At 50.1% G+C, this 13,607-nt stretch overlaps 5 protein-coding genes across 5 annotated transcripts; 4 read left to right on the forward strand and 1 right to left on the reverse strand.

Annotated features, from left to right (window-relative positions):
• Positions 1-601: 601 nt before the first annotated feature.
• On the forward strand, positions 602-1,808 carry BDV38DRAFT_292219 (TauD/TfdA dioxygenase family protein; the record flags this gene model as incomplete). Its single annotated transcript, XM_032061963.1, has 3 exons — positions 602-757; positions 817-1,026; positions 1,094-1,808. 3 exons carry the CDS (start codon positions 602-604, stop codon positions 1,697-1,699), a joined length of 972 nt encoding a protein of 323 aa, XP_031914726.1. The 3' UTR covers positions 1,700-1,808.
• Positions 1,809-2,091: 283 nt separating this feature from the next.
• BDV38DRAFT_292222 (Zn(II)2Cys6 transcription factor) lies at positions 2,092-4,791 on the forward strand (the record flags this gene model as incomplete). Its single annotated transcript, XM_032061964.1, has 5 exons — positions 2,092-2,165; positions 2,232-2,774; positions 2,829-3,286; positions 3,344-3,953; positions 4,022-4,791. The coding sequence occupies 5 exons, from the start codon at positions 2,092-2,094 to the stop codon at positions 4,575-4,577; spliced, it is 2,241 nt and encodes a 746-aa protein (XP_031914727.1). The 3' UTR covers positions 4,578-4,791.
• A 378-nt stretch (positions 4,792-5,169) lies between these two features.
• BDV38DRAFT_292224 (GMC family oxidoreductase) lies at positions 5,170-7,288 on the reverse strand (the record flags this gene model as incomplete). Its single annotated transcript, XM_032061965.1, has 3 exons — positions 5,170-5,748; positions 5,815-7,116; positions 7,168-7,288. 3 exons carry the CDS (start codon positions 7,286-7,288, stop codon positions 5,285-5,287), a joined length of 1,887 nt encoding a protein of 628 aa, XP_031914728.1. The 3' UTR covers positions 5,170-5,284.
• Positions 7,289-9,254: 1,966 nt separating this feature from the next.
• BDV38DRAFT_292226 (uncharacterized protein) lies at positions 9,255-10,428 on the forward strand (the record flags this gene model as incomplete). Its single annotated transcript, XM_032061966.1, has 2 exons — positions 9,255-9,755; positions 9,819-10,428. The coding sequence occupies exons 1-2, from the start codon at positions 9,352-9,354 to the stop codon at positions 10,426-10,428; spliced, it is 1,014 nt and encodes a 337-aa protein (XP_031914729.1). The 5' UTR covers positions 9,255-9,351.
• A 1,499-nt stretch (positions 10,429-11,927) lies between these two features.
• On the forward strand, positions 11,928-13,324 carry BDV38DRAFT_292228 (agmatine deiminase family protein; the record flags this gene model as incomplete). The annotated part of the gene is made up of 1 exon (XM_032061967.1): positions 11,928-13,324. The coding sequence occupies exon 1, from the start codon at positions 12,107-12,109 to the stop codon at positions 13,322-13,324; it is 1,218 nt and encodes a 405-aa protein (XP_031914730.1). The 5' UTR covers positions 11,928-12,106.
• Positions 13,325-13,607: the final 283 nt, after the last annotated feature.

Here is a 13,607-nt window from a genome sequence, read left to right on the forward strand (position 1 = left end):
CTCACCGGAGATAGGCTCATTTTGAGACGATACACTCGTAGTGTATGTTCATGGATATTCTTCTTGGCTAATTTTGGGTTGCCGATCAACAGCAGCCGACTATAGCCGACGGAACCGGAGCTCTTCAACATCTCAGATAATAAGCGGATTCTTCTTGAACAGTGAGTTCTACGTCTGACATCCGTTCCAACCAAGCACCCTTAAATCCATTGCCGAATTTATCTCCAGGTTTTGCCGCGGACTTGCCTATCAATCTGATGGCTGTTGCCAAGTCGGTAAAAGGATGTAAGTCCCGCCGGTTTCCCAAGGTACGTCCTTCGGCGTTGAACTGCTTTGGCTAATATGAAAACTTCCTCATCGCAAGATCTCGGTAATGGACCGTTTACCGCGCCAGGCCCAAGAAACAGGGCTCGGCATCGCAATCCTACCACTATGGTCGGAACTGGTGATTACTGCCGTCCACCGAGTATAAAAAGAAGCATGGTTTCCTGATTAACCTGCCTCGTAATTGAAACCTAATCTCATAATTCTACCTAAAGCAGTAACATCGTGCACTGCTCTCATCTTGCCTGTCTAGGAGCATAAAATCTGTTGCGTTACCATGTCTACCGCCACCACAATGACAGAGGCTGTACCCTGCCCTACTCCTGCCCTCAAGGCCATCAAGAATGGGTTTGGTGCCGAAATTACAGGGCTCGATTTTACAGATGGCGTCACTGATGAAGCGTTTCGCTTTATAGAGGCCGCAGTGAAGAAGGTAGGACATATCCAGTCGCTGCAACCAACAAAAGTTCTTTGCACTGAGACGACTCACAGTATGGCTTTGCCGTTGTCCGTGAGACAAACCTGGTTGACGAGACCCACCTGGAGCTTGCTAGAAAGTTTGGCGAACTTGACGATGTAACCCCCTACAGTAACGCGGGTCGTGTCCACCGCCTCAAGTACAACGAGCTATTTGATGTCGGCAACATAGATATCGACGGCTCCATTGTCGATCTGAGAAGCCCTCGCGGCGAGGCAAACAAGGTATACAGCTCCCTGGGCTACCAGCACTCGTATCAATAGGTAGAAAACAGAGCTGACCGCATTCCAGGGTAACTCTCTCTTCCACACCGACTCAAGCTTTAACCCTCGTCGAGCCGGATACTCTCTCCTACTCGCTCACGAGCTACCTCCGCCCGGCACTGGTGGATCTACCGCCTTTGCCGACATGAGAGGCGCCTACCGTGATCTAGACCATGAATTTAGAGAGTTCTTGCAAGAGAACCGCTTCATCGCCCGTCACTCCATTCTGCACTCCAAAAAGACGGCTGCTCCGGAAGGCTTCAAGGATATTGAACCTACAGACCACTTTATGGCCCGCCACCTGCTGCTACAGGTGCACGAGCGCACTGGAATCCCCACTATTTATCTCGCCAAACACATTCACTCATTGGAAGGAGTCTCACCCCAGGAGTCCCAGAGTATCCTCGACAGGCTGTTTGAGCACTCGACTCAAGACAAGTATGTAATTGAGGTAGAGTGGAAAAATGTGGGTGACATGATCGTCTGGGACAATACGTGTACAATGCACCGTGCCATCAGTGGCGAGTTCGTGACCAAGTACCGGAGGGATATGAGGCGTGCTACCGTACACGACGACAGTAGCCTAGCATGGGGATTGAACCCCAAGAGCGATCAGCGCATGGGCCTGCCTTGAAGGCTCATCTAGTACCTAATGCATTATGCTCGCTGGTGCTACAACGAAAGCAACACCCAATATACTTAGTGCTAGCATTTAGAGGCATCATTCATTGTCCAACAACATCCAGCTTGGTATCATTCCATATTCTACTGCGCGTAGTCATCTGGCTTGTGACGCGAGGATTCAGGTGGTTCGCTGCATTGTCATTCCCCAAAGTCTCACTAGGATACAAAAATGCGCGAGGTTACGCCTTTTCTTCAGCTGAGATCCACATTTTCGATTTCGGCAAAGGTTTATCGGCTATAGCCGAAATTCTCCACACGACCCTCCGCATTTCTCTCACAGTCTTTATTTAAGATCCTTTGGAATCTCTATCTATTACCGACGCTCAAGAAACATGCTCAAACATGACGCCCCGTACGGGTAAAAGGTCATCTCGTGCATGTTTGCGATGTCGCCAACGCAAGACGAGATGTGACCTGTGAGATGATCCTTTACATTAACCCGAACGGAGATCTTCCCTGGTACCGGCTAATGCAGTTTATAGTGACAGAATCGGAGAGCCGAGAAAGGCTCCCTGCTTGTCATGTTACGATGCTGGGACCGAATGCATCCTGATTAAGTCCCGGCGTGGAGGCAATTTCCGTCAGCATCGGCCCGAGTCAGAAACGTTGCGAGGCTCGAGGGCGTCGCTGCTGACACACATTGAAGACTCCTCTGAAGTTGGCGTGGAATCGTTTCGCAACATGTCCGATCTTGCTAGATGCTCTTCGGACGATGAAGACAGTGTCGCGAGGCAGGACTCTGGGGACGTTCTAGCTATGGAGCTCCGAAATCCGTCTGATGCGTTGCAGATTCTGGCCCTGTCTGGTCAGGCTCAATCGACAAACCAGCCTCGAGACCAGTCTTCGAACATCGCAAGCCCCAGTGACCGAATGTATCCTGCACCACAAGACACAGATCCGGCAGCCTCAAGTCAGCCTGAGATCCCCAAACCGTACAAACCACCTTCAACCACTATTTTCGATGACTATGAGCTAGTTCAAAGAGGGCTATTGCGGCCAAGCCTCGTGTCTGAGCTACTATATAAGTTAGCTACACTGTGACCCGCCTAGCCCCATGCTGGTACGCTGACCGAGATAAGGTATCGCCGCTATTATCATTCATATTGTCCGATCGTCCCTTCGCAGTTGCTGGTATCGTCAAATATGGCTATAATCCAGAGATCAGACTACTTCCTTCTCACTGCAATTCTGACCATTGCATCGAGGGATGATCCTCGTAACTCCCTTACCCACCGTTACTGCTGGGACCACACTCAACGTCTCCTGGTGGATGTACTCCTGGCCCACCCGTGGACCCAAACCCCAGCAACTGTCCAGGGTCTATTGCTTTTAGCGGAGTGGTTGCCACATATTCAGGTCCATGAAACATCATCCGAATCGCCAAAAAGTCTCTTCAGTGAAGATAGAACAGCTTGGTCACTTGTCGGACTCGCAGTGCACCATGGCTATCTCCAGCGACTTGACCAAGCTGCCTTTCGTAACTTCAATAGCAATGAGTCAAAGCAACGCACGGAACAAGACAGGCTTGTATGGGCATGTGAGTGTATATCTAGGACTTGGAAGGTCTGCTTACCCATTCTGATAGCGACTGCAGACATCTTCATCGCAGATCGACAAATCTCAGTCCGTCTTGGCCAGTCCTTCTGGTCCCGAGGTCCGTCTCTCGCTGCCAAATTCACAGCGGAAGACTTCCCAAGTCTTCAACCTCGTCCCGAGAATGACAACGAAGACCATGCGTCCTTATTGCAAGCCTCTATGGAGTTAATACAAATCTTACATAATGTCCATGCCATTCTTTACTCCTCAAGAGATAGAACACTAGCAATGATCCATGAGGGCCATTACTCCCGGTACCTTGATGACTTTCGAAACTCTGCGACAATATGGTATTCGACGTGGGGTGACTTGGCAGTATCGACGAAGGTAAAGAGCACCTTACTCATAATGTACGAGTACATCTGTCTCTATGCCAATGCTTTTTCCTTCCAAGCTGTCCTGACGAGGGCCTCCGAGCCACGCATGCCCCTAAACAAAAGACAGCAAAGCAAGCGCCCATTCGCCGATTTATTATCCAAGGGTATCATGTTATCCCCCGATGGCCGGTATATTTTTGATGCCATCAGCGCAGCCATGAATCTGCTGACTTTAATGAACGGCCTCGATCCTCAACATGTGCTATGCTACCTACCGTCTCGTTACTACTTGTAAGGCCGTCCCCCCTAGGGCATGTCGCGTATTCTGAAGACTAATCCGTACTCAATCAAATGGATAGATACGGAGTGTACGCAGCAGTTCTACTCCACAAAGCAGACTGCGCGGGCGCATTCCAATCAGAAGGCCAGCAGCGAGAGGTTACCTCCCTGGCCCGCAAGTTCGTCGCTGTTCTGGAAAAGGCACCATCGACTGAGTCACACATCTGCCACAATTATAGCCAGATGCTAAAGCAGCTATGGAATAGACGGCAAAAAGAGGAAACGGGGAACTCTCGCTGTCGGAATGAAACAATACGTGCAGGTTACCTTGACGGTCGCTCGACACAACCACCACCGCCTGTGACTCGGACATATGACCGGCCACGTTCTGTTCGTAATTCGGACAACCCCGGTAGTGCTCAACGTGTTGATTCTTTACCAATAGTAGATGACGTGCCCTCGTTTCCTTCCATTGAAGGCTATTTTCTTGGTTCATTTATGCCAGGTGTTGCTGATTTCAGCATGTTCAACTTCGATGGAGACTTGGGTCAGCAATATCCGTTGGGCGGCGGATTAGGTGGATTCCAAGATTGGGACCTCTGCCAGCCTGATATGGATTCTCGAGGTCCCCCGTAGTAGTCACCTAGGCCCGTCATCATTATAAATAGAGATAACCCAATAAACGTAACCCCTGGGTCTCTGCTGCTGAAGAACAAGGAGACATGGCTGTTCCAAGCTGGAAGGGACTTGGAACAGGATGGGAGTTGGTACTCTGTCCACTTCTAATCAGCAGTCTATAGTTGAAACAGTCTTTTTGCAAATTGAGCGATACCTCTTTACCACTCAAAAGTCCCAGACGGTATCACGCGTCAAAGTGGATATACCTGACTGGATGTGAATACCAGCAATCCTGCTGGCGAACCGACTATTTTTCCCCTGAAAGAGTTTCGCTTACAAAAGTGACTCAAGGCTAGCTTGTGAAGGAAAGCATAGTAAGCACTAGTGAACCATTAAGAGCCAGTAGTATGAGGCAGTCACGCCACTAGCGTTAGGAATGCTTCTCTCTTAGAAATAGTATCGATTTCATTGGGTTATCGGAATGCCTCGCATGCGCACCTATGCCCAATCCCTGGAGAACGACATCGTCCGAAGAAAGGAAAAGAACCAGAAATGCCAAGCACAACTCTGATTTCATCCCTTCTCTTCCCCTTCCCATTAATATCGGCGGAATATCCCTTCTCTTATGGATTCATTCTAATCTTCACTGGACTGGTCTTTACTTCGTGACAACATCAATTAACAACTATTGTAGCTACAAAGTATTCGGATATCCCGTACAAAAATCACAAACGTGCATGAGGAGGAGCCGGCAGAGCAGAGTCCTTCTTGATCATATCACTGAGCTTGTACGCCATGGCGCCAATAGGCGCAGTGGGATGTCCACTAATCTGCTCCGGGAACACACTGGCATCCATGACACGCAGGCGTTTGACACCATGTACTCGACACTGTACATCGACCACGCTGTTCTCGGGTGAGGTCCCCATCCGTGCGCTGCCAACTGGATGGTACAATGTGAAGGCCTTTTCGTTCATCCAGCGAAGAATTTGGTCATCTGTGATGCGATCGATGTCGCTGCTGGAGTATGGCCACCAATAAGACCAGGGGTCGTCATTAACGGGCACGCGCTCAAGGTATTTTTGAAACGCAGGGCTCCGCATGATCCGGAGGCAGACGCGTATTCCCGCCAGGAGAACTGCGCGGTCATTACCCTCTTCATCACTGAAGTATTTAGGGTCAATTATGGCTGCAACCAAGGTGGAGTGTCAGTTTCCATTTTGTTTACTGTTTTAGAAGAAGGGGTAATCCTTACGATGGTCAAAGGGGTCTCTGCTCTTAAGGGTGATTGTTCCCTTGCTTTGCGGACGCAGGCTGATCGGGGCGAGGGTGAATACACTGGCCCCATCCATCGGTGGCTCTTCACCATGATGGATGAATCCGATTGGGGCGCCGATGATCTCCACATCCGGTCCAATCGACCCCGATGTATAATCCTTCGGGGGGCTGCGCTCCGAAGACGACCCGGGGAAGGGGTGGTGCTCCCATGATCGAATGAATGCTGCGGTTTCGCCCACATTGTTGGTCAGGGGACCTCCTCCCAACAGCATCCATCGAGCTAAGGACGGGAAAGCCCTGAGAGAACTGCCCAGGTAGTCGAGGGTGGTGCCCGCCTTCGCCTTGCACATCAGAGTTGTTGTCACCAAATGATCTTTCAGGTTTTTCCCGACGGCATCGTTGGCCCGGACGATGGGGATACCATGCTTTTCCAATTCATCCTGGGGCCCGATGCCACTCAAAAGCAAGAGCTGTGGTGTATTGACCGCCCCGCCGCTGAGAATCACCTCTCTGCGGGCATGGACTTCAAAGAGCTCTCCTCCTCGCTGCTTCTGAAACTCCGCTCCAATTGCGATCGGTTCGTCGCCATTGAGCCGATCGAAAAGAAGCTTAGTAACATGAGCATGGCATGCGATAAACAGGTTCGGCCGCTTCCTCACTTCCGGTGTCAAGTATGCCGTCGCCAAGGAGGACCGCTGGCCCTTGGAATCAATAAAGGTCTGGAATCGAGTAGCACCCAGGGTCCCACCCGGTGTGTTGATGTCCTCGACAGCCGGAATTCCGACATCATAGCAGGCAGGTAGAAATCCTTTTTCGCCGATCTCAGTGAGCCACGAATACCCGGTCTGCCACTCACCGGCATTGCCGCGATGCTGCAGGTCAATGCGTGGACGGTTTGGGTTGGGGGTAAAGCGCTCCATACGCTTGAAATATGGCGCCAGGTCATCATAACTCCAGCCTTGACATCCATAGTGAGACGCCCATTCATCAAAGTCAGACCTTGAGCAATGATGGTACATCATCGCGTTGATGGACGTGCTACCACCGATCAAGCGCCCTCGAGGCCAGTACAGACGACGCGACGCGAGGCCAGGCTGCTCCACGGTATAATAATTCCAGTCATGCTCGGTGTGGAGGAGCTTTCCGAACCCCAAAGGCATTTTGCTCTCCGTGACGTCGGTATTATCTCCTCCAGCCTCAAGCAGGAGGACCGAGACATTCGGGTCTTCAGACAGCTTGCTAGCCAACACGGAGCCAGCCGCGCCGGCTCCGATAATCACTGGTCCACAAGTTAGTGTTGCGCAATTTTCGTCCTCTTTTCTCAGCTTACCGTAGTCATATCCCTTCAACAAGCGCTGGGCGGAGGAGTATGTGGCAGGCGGTCCTACCTGCGCTTGCGGTGTCCCATAATGCAGGGGGTTAGAGAGCGGGTTGGGATATTTTCGACTCATTTTGAAGCGCTGCTGACCAAATCAACACTGGTTGGGGGGGCGCCGATATTTATTGGTCTCCTCAAACATGATCGACATGGAGCGGGGAATAACTCCCACATGGGACGCCTCTGGCCCGAGGCATCAATGGCCAGGCTGTGCAAAAGGTCTCAATTCAGTGGGAGATGCGGTCTGTGCTACAGAAATTAAACCTTTTGTGGGGCCAATAACCGCATATCAGAACTCACCACGACACGGTCTCTACCGCGGGTCCGCGGTTCCGCAGGTTGACAGCCGTTGCCATACGAACGCTAATGCACGAGAAATCTCCGGCCCATTTCCACTAACGAATATGAGGATGGCTTTTCTGTACCCGCAGCGGCTTCGTCCATCGTGATCAGGCTGTTGCTGGCCATTGTTCCAGACCATACTTATGTTTTGTTTACTTGCGGTGGTTAAATGTTGTTTCTATTGATAGGGTGGTTTAAGATGGAGGCTCCTGGGCTTTAACACTCGAGTCGAGTGCCCTACCAGTGTGTTTTTTGCTGAAGGTGTGAGATATGTATTTGGGTGAGTGTACATGAACCGGATATCGGTGCGCTTGATTCAGCCGCGTCTACTCAACTTCAAGTCTTCTTTGTGATAGGAATCCCAGACTAGTCATATAATTCGGGTCACATTTTTTGAGACCGGTCAAGTCGATTGTTATATGGGTACAAGCCTTCTGGGCCTGATCGAGTGGTGGTTGAATGCCGAGATCGACGGCCTGAGGCAACAGTTATCTGAGCGCCAAGAGCTGCATACCAATTTGTTGGTTTGCTTGAAGAATTACTCGTTCCACCATATTGACCATATCGGAGCGATGGAAATTTACTATGCGATATATGTTGCAATCAGGAAGCACGGATTGAAACTCATTGTTTCTCAGGACTTCGCTTTTGTGTTGTTGTAAATGGTCGAACTTCCTGTCGTCATGACCGAGTTTTCAGGCGTTCCACTCGGAGAACATTGCCCTCAGGACTAAGCAGAGTCGATGGCTCTATTGGTCCCTTCGACTAATGAGGCCTCCCACAGATTCCTTTAGGGATATCATTCGAGTCGTCCATCAACTTGTGAAGTGATTCGACATCGTAGTTTCATAAAGGAGGCATTTTTTGGATGACTCTCCCACAAGAGGCAAGCTGATACAGGTGATGTCAATGTCGCTTGCCAGTGACCTTGGTATCAAGCGAGGTCGCGCTCAAGACCAGAGAATTGATTAGTAAATTCGAACATATGGTCTTGTCTGGGGTCTCACTACGCATTGGGATGACATGAAGTGGGTGCCCCTGCTTGAAGGGTCTCATACGAATGATATCATCACGCACCTCAGCATGGGCTTCGTTCATAGTCTTTCTCACAGTAGCCACAAAATAATAATCCTGTCGTTTAGTGAAATGAGGTAGTAGCATGAATTTATTGTTCTTGGTTGGTGATCATTGACCAAAGCCTTCTCCAACCACTATTCTGTAAATGTGAAAACAAACCGCAGGTCTACGCTACTGCTTCCAGGAAAGTCGTTAATTCAAACAATACCCATCAATGTGGACCCTTCCATGCAGGGCTCTTTGCCACTTGTCGTGGTGCGTTGGTACATTGATGACGGTGCGAAAGGATCGGCATACCTCACCCACGGGCGGATATTGTGGCCCTGGTCTGCAATAATTCTGTACAATATGATTAGTCGCGACTGAGCAGGGGTTTGCTGAGGTCGATAGTGCAGTGGCTGCCTCCACAAGGCTTGGCTAAGCTGTACCCTTTGCTGACATTGCCGGCACTAACATTCTCTCATGCAGGGTCAGCATTTGTTTCTTGGCAGGGCTACCATAGAGATGCTACTACTTCAATGACATTGTATACAGAGCTACACATTATAAATATGAAGATCTTTCGCATCATTTTTGACTGAAATCACTCAAATCAGACCAAATCTCAATTGTACATCTCACAATCCCAACAATCCTCACAACCCTCCTTGAGCTCAACGCATAATCAAAAACCTGAACTATCGGGCTGGCACACTGGTGTATAGCAATTCATTCGCCATGAGAACCTCATTATCTGCTACTATCTGTCTCAGCCTTCTCCTGCCTGCCGTCCCGACCCTTTGCAACCCTCTGAACGCGGAAAATTCGAACGCGGAATCCATCCGTCATGATTCCGTGCAACTGCAGCCATTTAAACCTATCAACACTGCCCACCCGCTGGCCGTACGCTCCCCGGATGGCATCGGATGCTCCGATGATAACAAGAGATGCGGACTGATGTGCATCGATAAGAACGAAGAATGCAACAGCCAAACCAGTGGCTGGGATTGGTGGCGTCGGAGTCTTGAGGACAACTCCGGTGCTCTTGCCGCTCGCTCGCCTGACTGGGGATGCGCCGAGGACAACAAGCGATGCGGCCTGATGTGTATCCCCAAGAACGAGGACTGCAACCCCAATTATGGGTGTTCCGCCGACAATAAACGATGTGGGTGGATGTGCATTGACAAGAATGAAGAATGCAACAGCGAAACCGGCGGCTGGGACTGGTGGCGGAGGAGTCTGGAGGAGCCTTCCCATGCTCTTGCCGCGCGCTCGCCTGATTGGGGATGTGCGGACGATAACAAGCGATGTGGTTTGATGTGCATTCCCAAGAACGAGGACTGCAACCCCAATTATGGCTGTTCCAATGACAACAAGCGTTGTGGCTTGATGTGTATCGACAAGGATCAAGAGTGCAACAGCGAAACTGGTGGCTGGGATTGGTGGCGTAGGAGCCTTGAGAACCACTCCCCCGCTATCGCTGCACGCTCCCCTGATGGTTTTGGATGCGCTGATGACAATAAGAGATGCGGGTGGATGTGCATCCCGAAAGATGAGCAATGTTGTGGTAACCAAGGCAGCTGCAGCGCGAATGAAGAGTGTCACAAAAACGATGACGGGGATTATGGCTGCTGTGCCAAGGGTGAGACTTGCACAAATACCAATGGTACGTGGCTTAATGGAGTCAGGCAAGTGGGCAATGATATCAAAGATGGTGTGAAGAGTGTCGTGGATGGTGGAGCTGCTGATTTGAGGCCCGAGATGGTTGCGGTTGGGACCTTGACTTCCCTGTTTGCTGTCGCCATGATGCTCTAGATGAGGATGGTTGGACTGACATGGTATTTGGGACGATAGTTGGGTATTTTGGGAGTTCTCATGTATCATTTTCCTTGGTTTTCATTTTTGCTGCGTTGGTATATGAGTGAATTGCATCCACACCATCCTGGCGATGTTGTGGCTTTTTGATTTCATACTTCCTGCTGTAGACAATCCATCAGCCTAAGTCAGTAACAGCATCCTCATTGCCTCCCGACTGGTCTCAACCAAACTGAGTACGTGTTCAAACCTCACTGTGGAATAGGAATCTGTTGGATCACACAGTGGATGCCGCCGCCATCTAGCACGATTTCTCTGAGACACACCTGGACCACCTCTCAGATTGGAAATAGCCTTTGAACTGTTTGTATAGCCAAGTTGTCGGCTTTTTCATCTCCCAGCTGTGGAGCAATAACTGCACCATTCACGAGCACGTAGTTCACATAACTCAGGCACAAATCCGCATCCGAGGGAATAGGCCCATCTAAACGCGCTTCTTGGATGTCGAAAGATTCAAAGCGTCTTCCTGTCACATCTGTAGTCTGGCTTAAAATACGCGTATTTGTATCATGGACCGCTCTAAAAACTTCATTATCTGTAGGGGGTTTACTGAGGACGATTTTACCAGGAGCCACAAAACGGGCCCAGATATCAATATGTCCATCAGTCACCTCGTAGTCCCTTAGCCCAGGAAGCCAAATAATTTTGGATACGCCCAAAAGCCTGTGAAGCTTATTCTCGATCGTCACTCGACTAACATCAGGGTTGCGGTTAGGGTTAAGGATGAAGCTCTCAGTCGAAGGTTCCTTCTCCGTCCGTTTCCAATGCGCCGCCTTCTAGGACAATTGAAGTCTCCACGCGGGGGATTCTTCTGTCAGCGAGAAACTCCTTCGCAAAAATTGTATTTTCATTTAAGGGGTATCGTCCACCCCAGCATTAAAGTGGAAGTCAACCCCGTGCAGAATCTATCGGGGCGTCCCTTCACTGGTCACAAATGTCGGCTCCACGTCGCGCATCCGAAATCCCAAGTCGCTAACGTCAGTGGGTTGGATTTGCCCACCATAGCTGCCAGAGTCTTGGAATGCTCGTTCCGCTTCGGGAACCCCCGTGGAATGCACCAGGACAATCACAGTGTGAAATTGACAAATTGCTTTGACGAGTGCGATCAGTTCATCCTTTATACAGGCTATCTGGCATTTCTCATAATTTGGGTTGTCAGGGCCCAACCAGGACATAATTATCTCCCCATGGCAGGAAGGATGCCCTATGAAGGGCATGTATAATTTCGCGCGAATGGTCAGGGTGGCAGGTAGTCGATGCTAACGCAAGGGATGAGGAACATGGAACAATTACTTTATGACAGAAAAAGGCGCCTATATATTTGTCACGGATCATTCCTGGGAAACTCTCTTTTTCCGTTCCAGTCAGTTTTGGAATGTAACTTTGGGGCCCTTTACCCTGTCGGTTATGTGATGGATGAAATGCATCCAACCTCCCGTTTCATTTCTACATAAGCTACTGCTGAAAGCAGCTATCTTGGTCGTAGAAAGGCCTATAGATAAATACCCTCTACATGTACATTTTGTCTCAGGGAACAATATTATCCATTCTTTTCCCCAGAGGCCTCTCTCATACCACATAACACTTCCCCTCTTGTGAACGCTCACCAAACCTCATAATGGGTGGCTACCTGAGCACCAACCGGACATCCTCGTCCACGAATAACACCGAACACCACGACTCACCACCCAAGAGCGACGCTCCCCTCGAAGCAGGTCAATTCACCTTCCCCCCCGAATGGCATCCTCACCTCGCGACCATGATGGGATTCCCATCCCGAGCCTCCTGTCTAGAATCCTTATGGGAGAAGAACTGCGAAGAAATCGTTGATATTGCCGCTGCAATCGCAGACTTCGAGCTCGTGCGGCTGTATACTCGCCCCGAAGATATTGAATATGCCCAGGACCTCGTCAACCGGAAAGTGCGCATCCCATCAAAGGTGCATGTGATTCCTATCCCAATCAACCACTGCTGGGTTCGCGATACAGGCCCAGTATATGTGCACGATGCTACGGGGAAGCTGGACCCCCGACAGCGGTTCGCTATCGACTTTAAATTCAATGAATGGGGGAACAAGAACGGGTGGGAAGGGACTCATGGTCATTACCGCTATGGGAACCCTTGTATGACATGGAAGCAATTACAGGAGAATACTGAGTTCGCACACAATGTAATCTCTGCTGATCAATCGCCATCACCAGTGCAACGAATTGTACCCAAAATCCGAGCTGAGGGCGGTGGTTTGGTCGTTGACGGAGAGGGTACGCTGATTGTCGCGGAAAGCTACATGGTCTGTGAGCAGCGGAACCCGGGGCAAAGTAGAGATGAGATAGAAGAAGAGCTACGACGCCTCTTGGGCGTTGAGAAAGTAATATGGGTTCCCGGGCGCAAGAATCTCGATATTACCGACTGTCACCTAGACGCCGAGGTGCGCTTCGTCAGGCCGGGCGTAATTGTCATGACGCGGCATAGCCCTGATGCAGTGGACGGGCCAGAGTGGATCAGATGCGGGGAGGAGATCTTGGAGGCCTTGATGGGTGAGACTGATGCCAATGGACGCCCGTTCGAGATATTTTTTATTGACGAGCCGGATCCGAAAAGTCTTGGGATCTTACCCAAGGATGAATTTGTCTCGTCATACCTTAACAGCTACTTCTGCAACGGCGGGCTGATCATCCCCGCGTTTGGATCAGAGACGTACGATCGGAAGGCTTTGGAAACATGGCAGACTCTCCTGCCAGACTGCAAAGTGCGACAGGTTCCTATTCGTACGATTCCGCTTAGTGGAGGTGTCATCCACTGTGTTACCCAGCAAGTGCCTTCACCAGAATCGTAAAATGGCATTATTTTTATATGCGCACTGTCTTGGGTGAAATGCCGGGGTGTGTTTGGTTCTCTATGGTCATGGTATATAGTGTCACTCAAATTGCTTGCCCTAACATTAACCATAGGATTGGACGAATCTATAGTCTTATTGTGTGTTTCAGAAGTTTGTGCCCAGCATCTCCAGGTGTGAGTAGATGGGCTTCAAAGTATTCACTATATGATCATTATTTATACTATTCCCCTCTGAGATGGGTATCCCATGTTCCGGTAGCAGAGGCACTGAAAACCCATTT

Source organism: Aspergillus pseudotamarii, assembly GCF_009193445.1.
Source record: "Aspergillus pseudotamarii strain CBS 117625 unplaced genomic scaffold BDV38scaffold_20, whole genome shotgun sequence".
Lineage (NCBI taxonomy): Eukaryota > Fungi > Ascomycota > Eurotiomycetes > Eurotiales > Aspergillaceae > Aspergillus > Aspergillus pseudotamarii.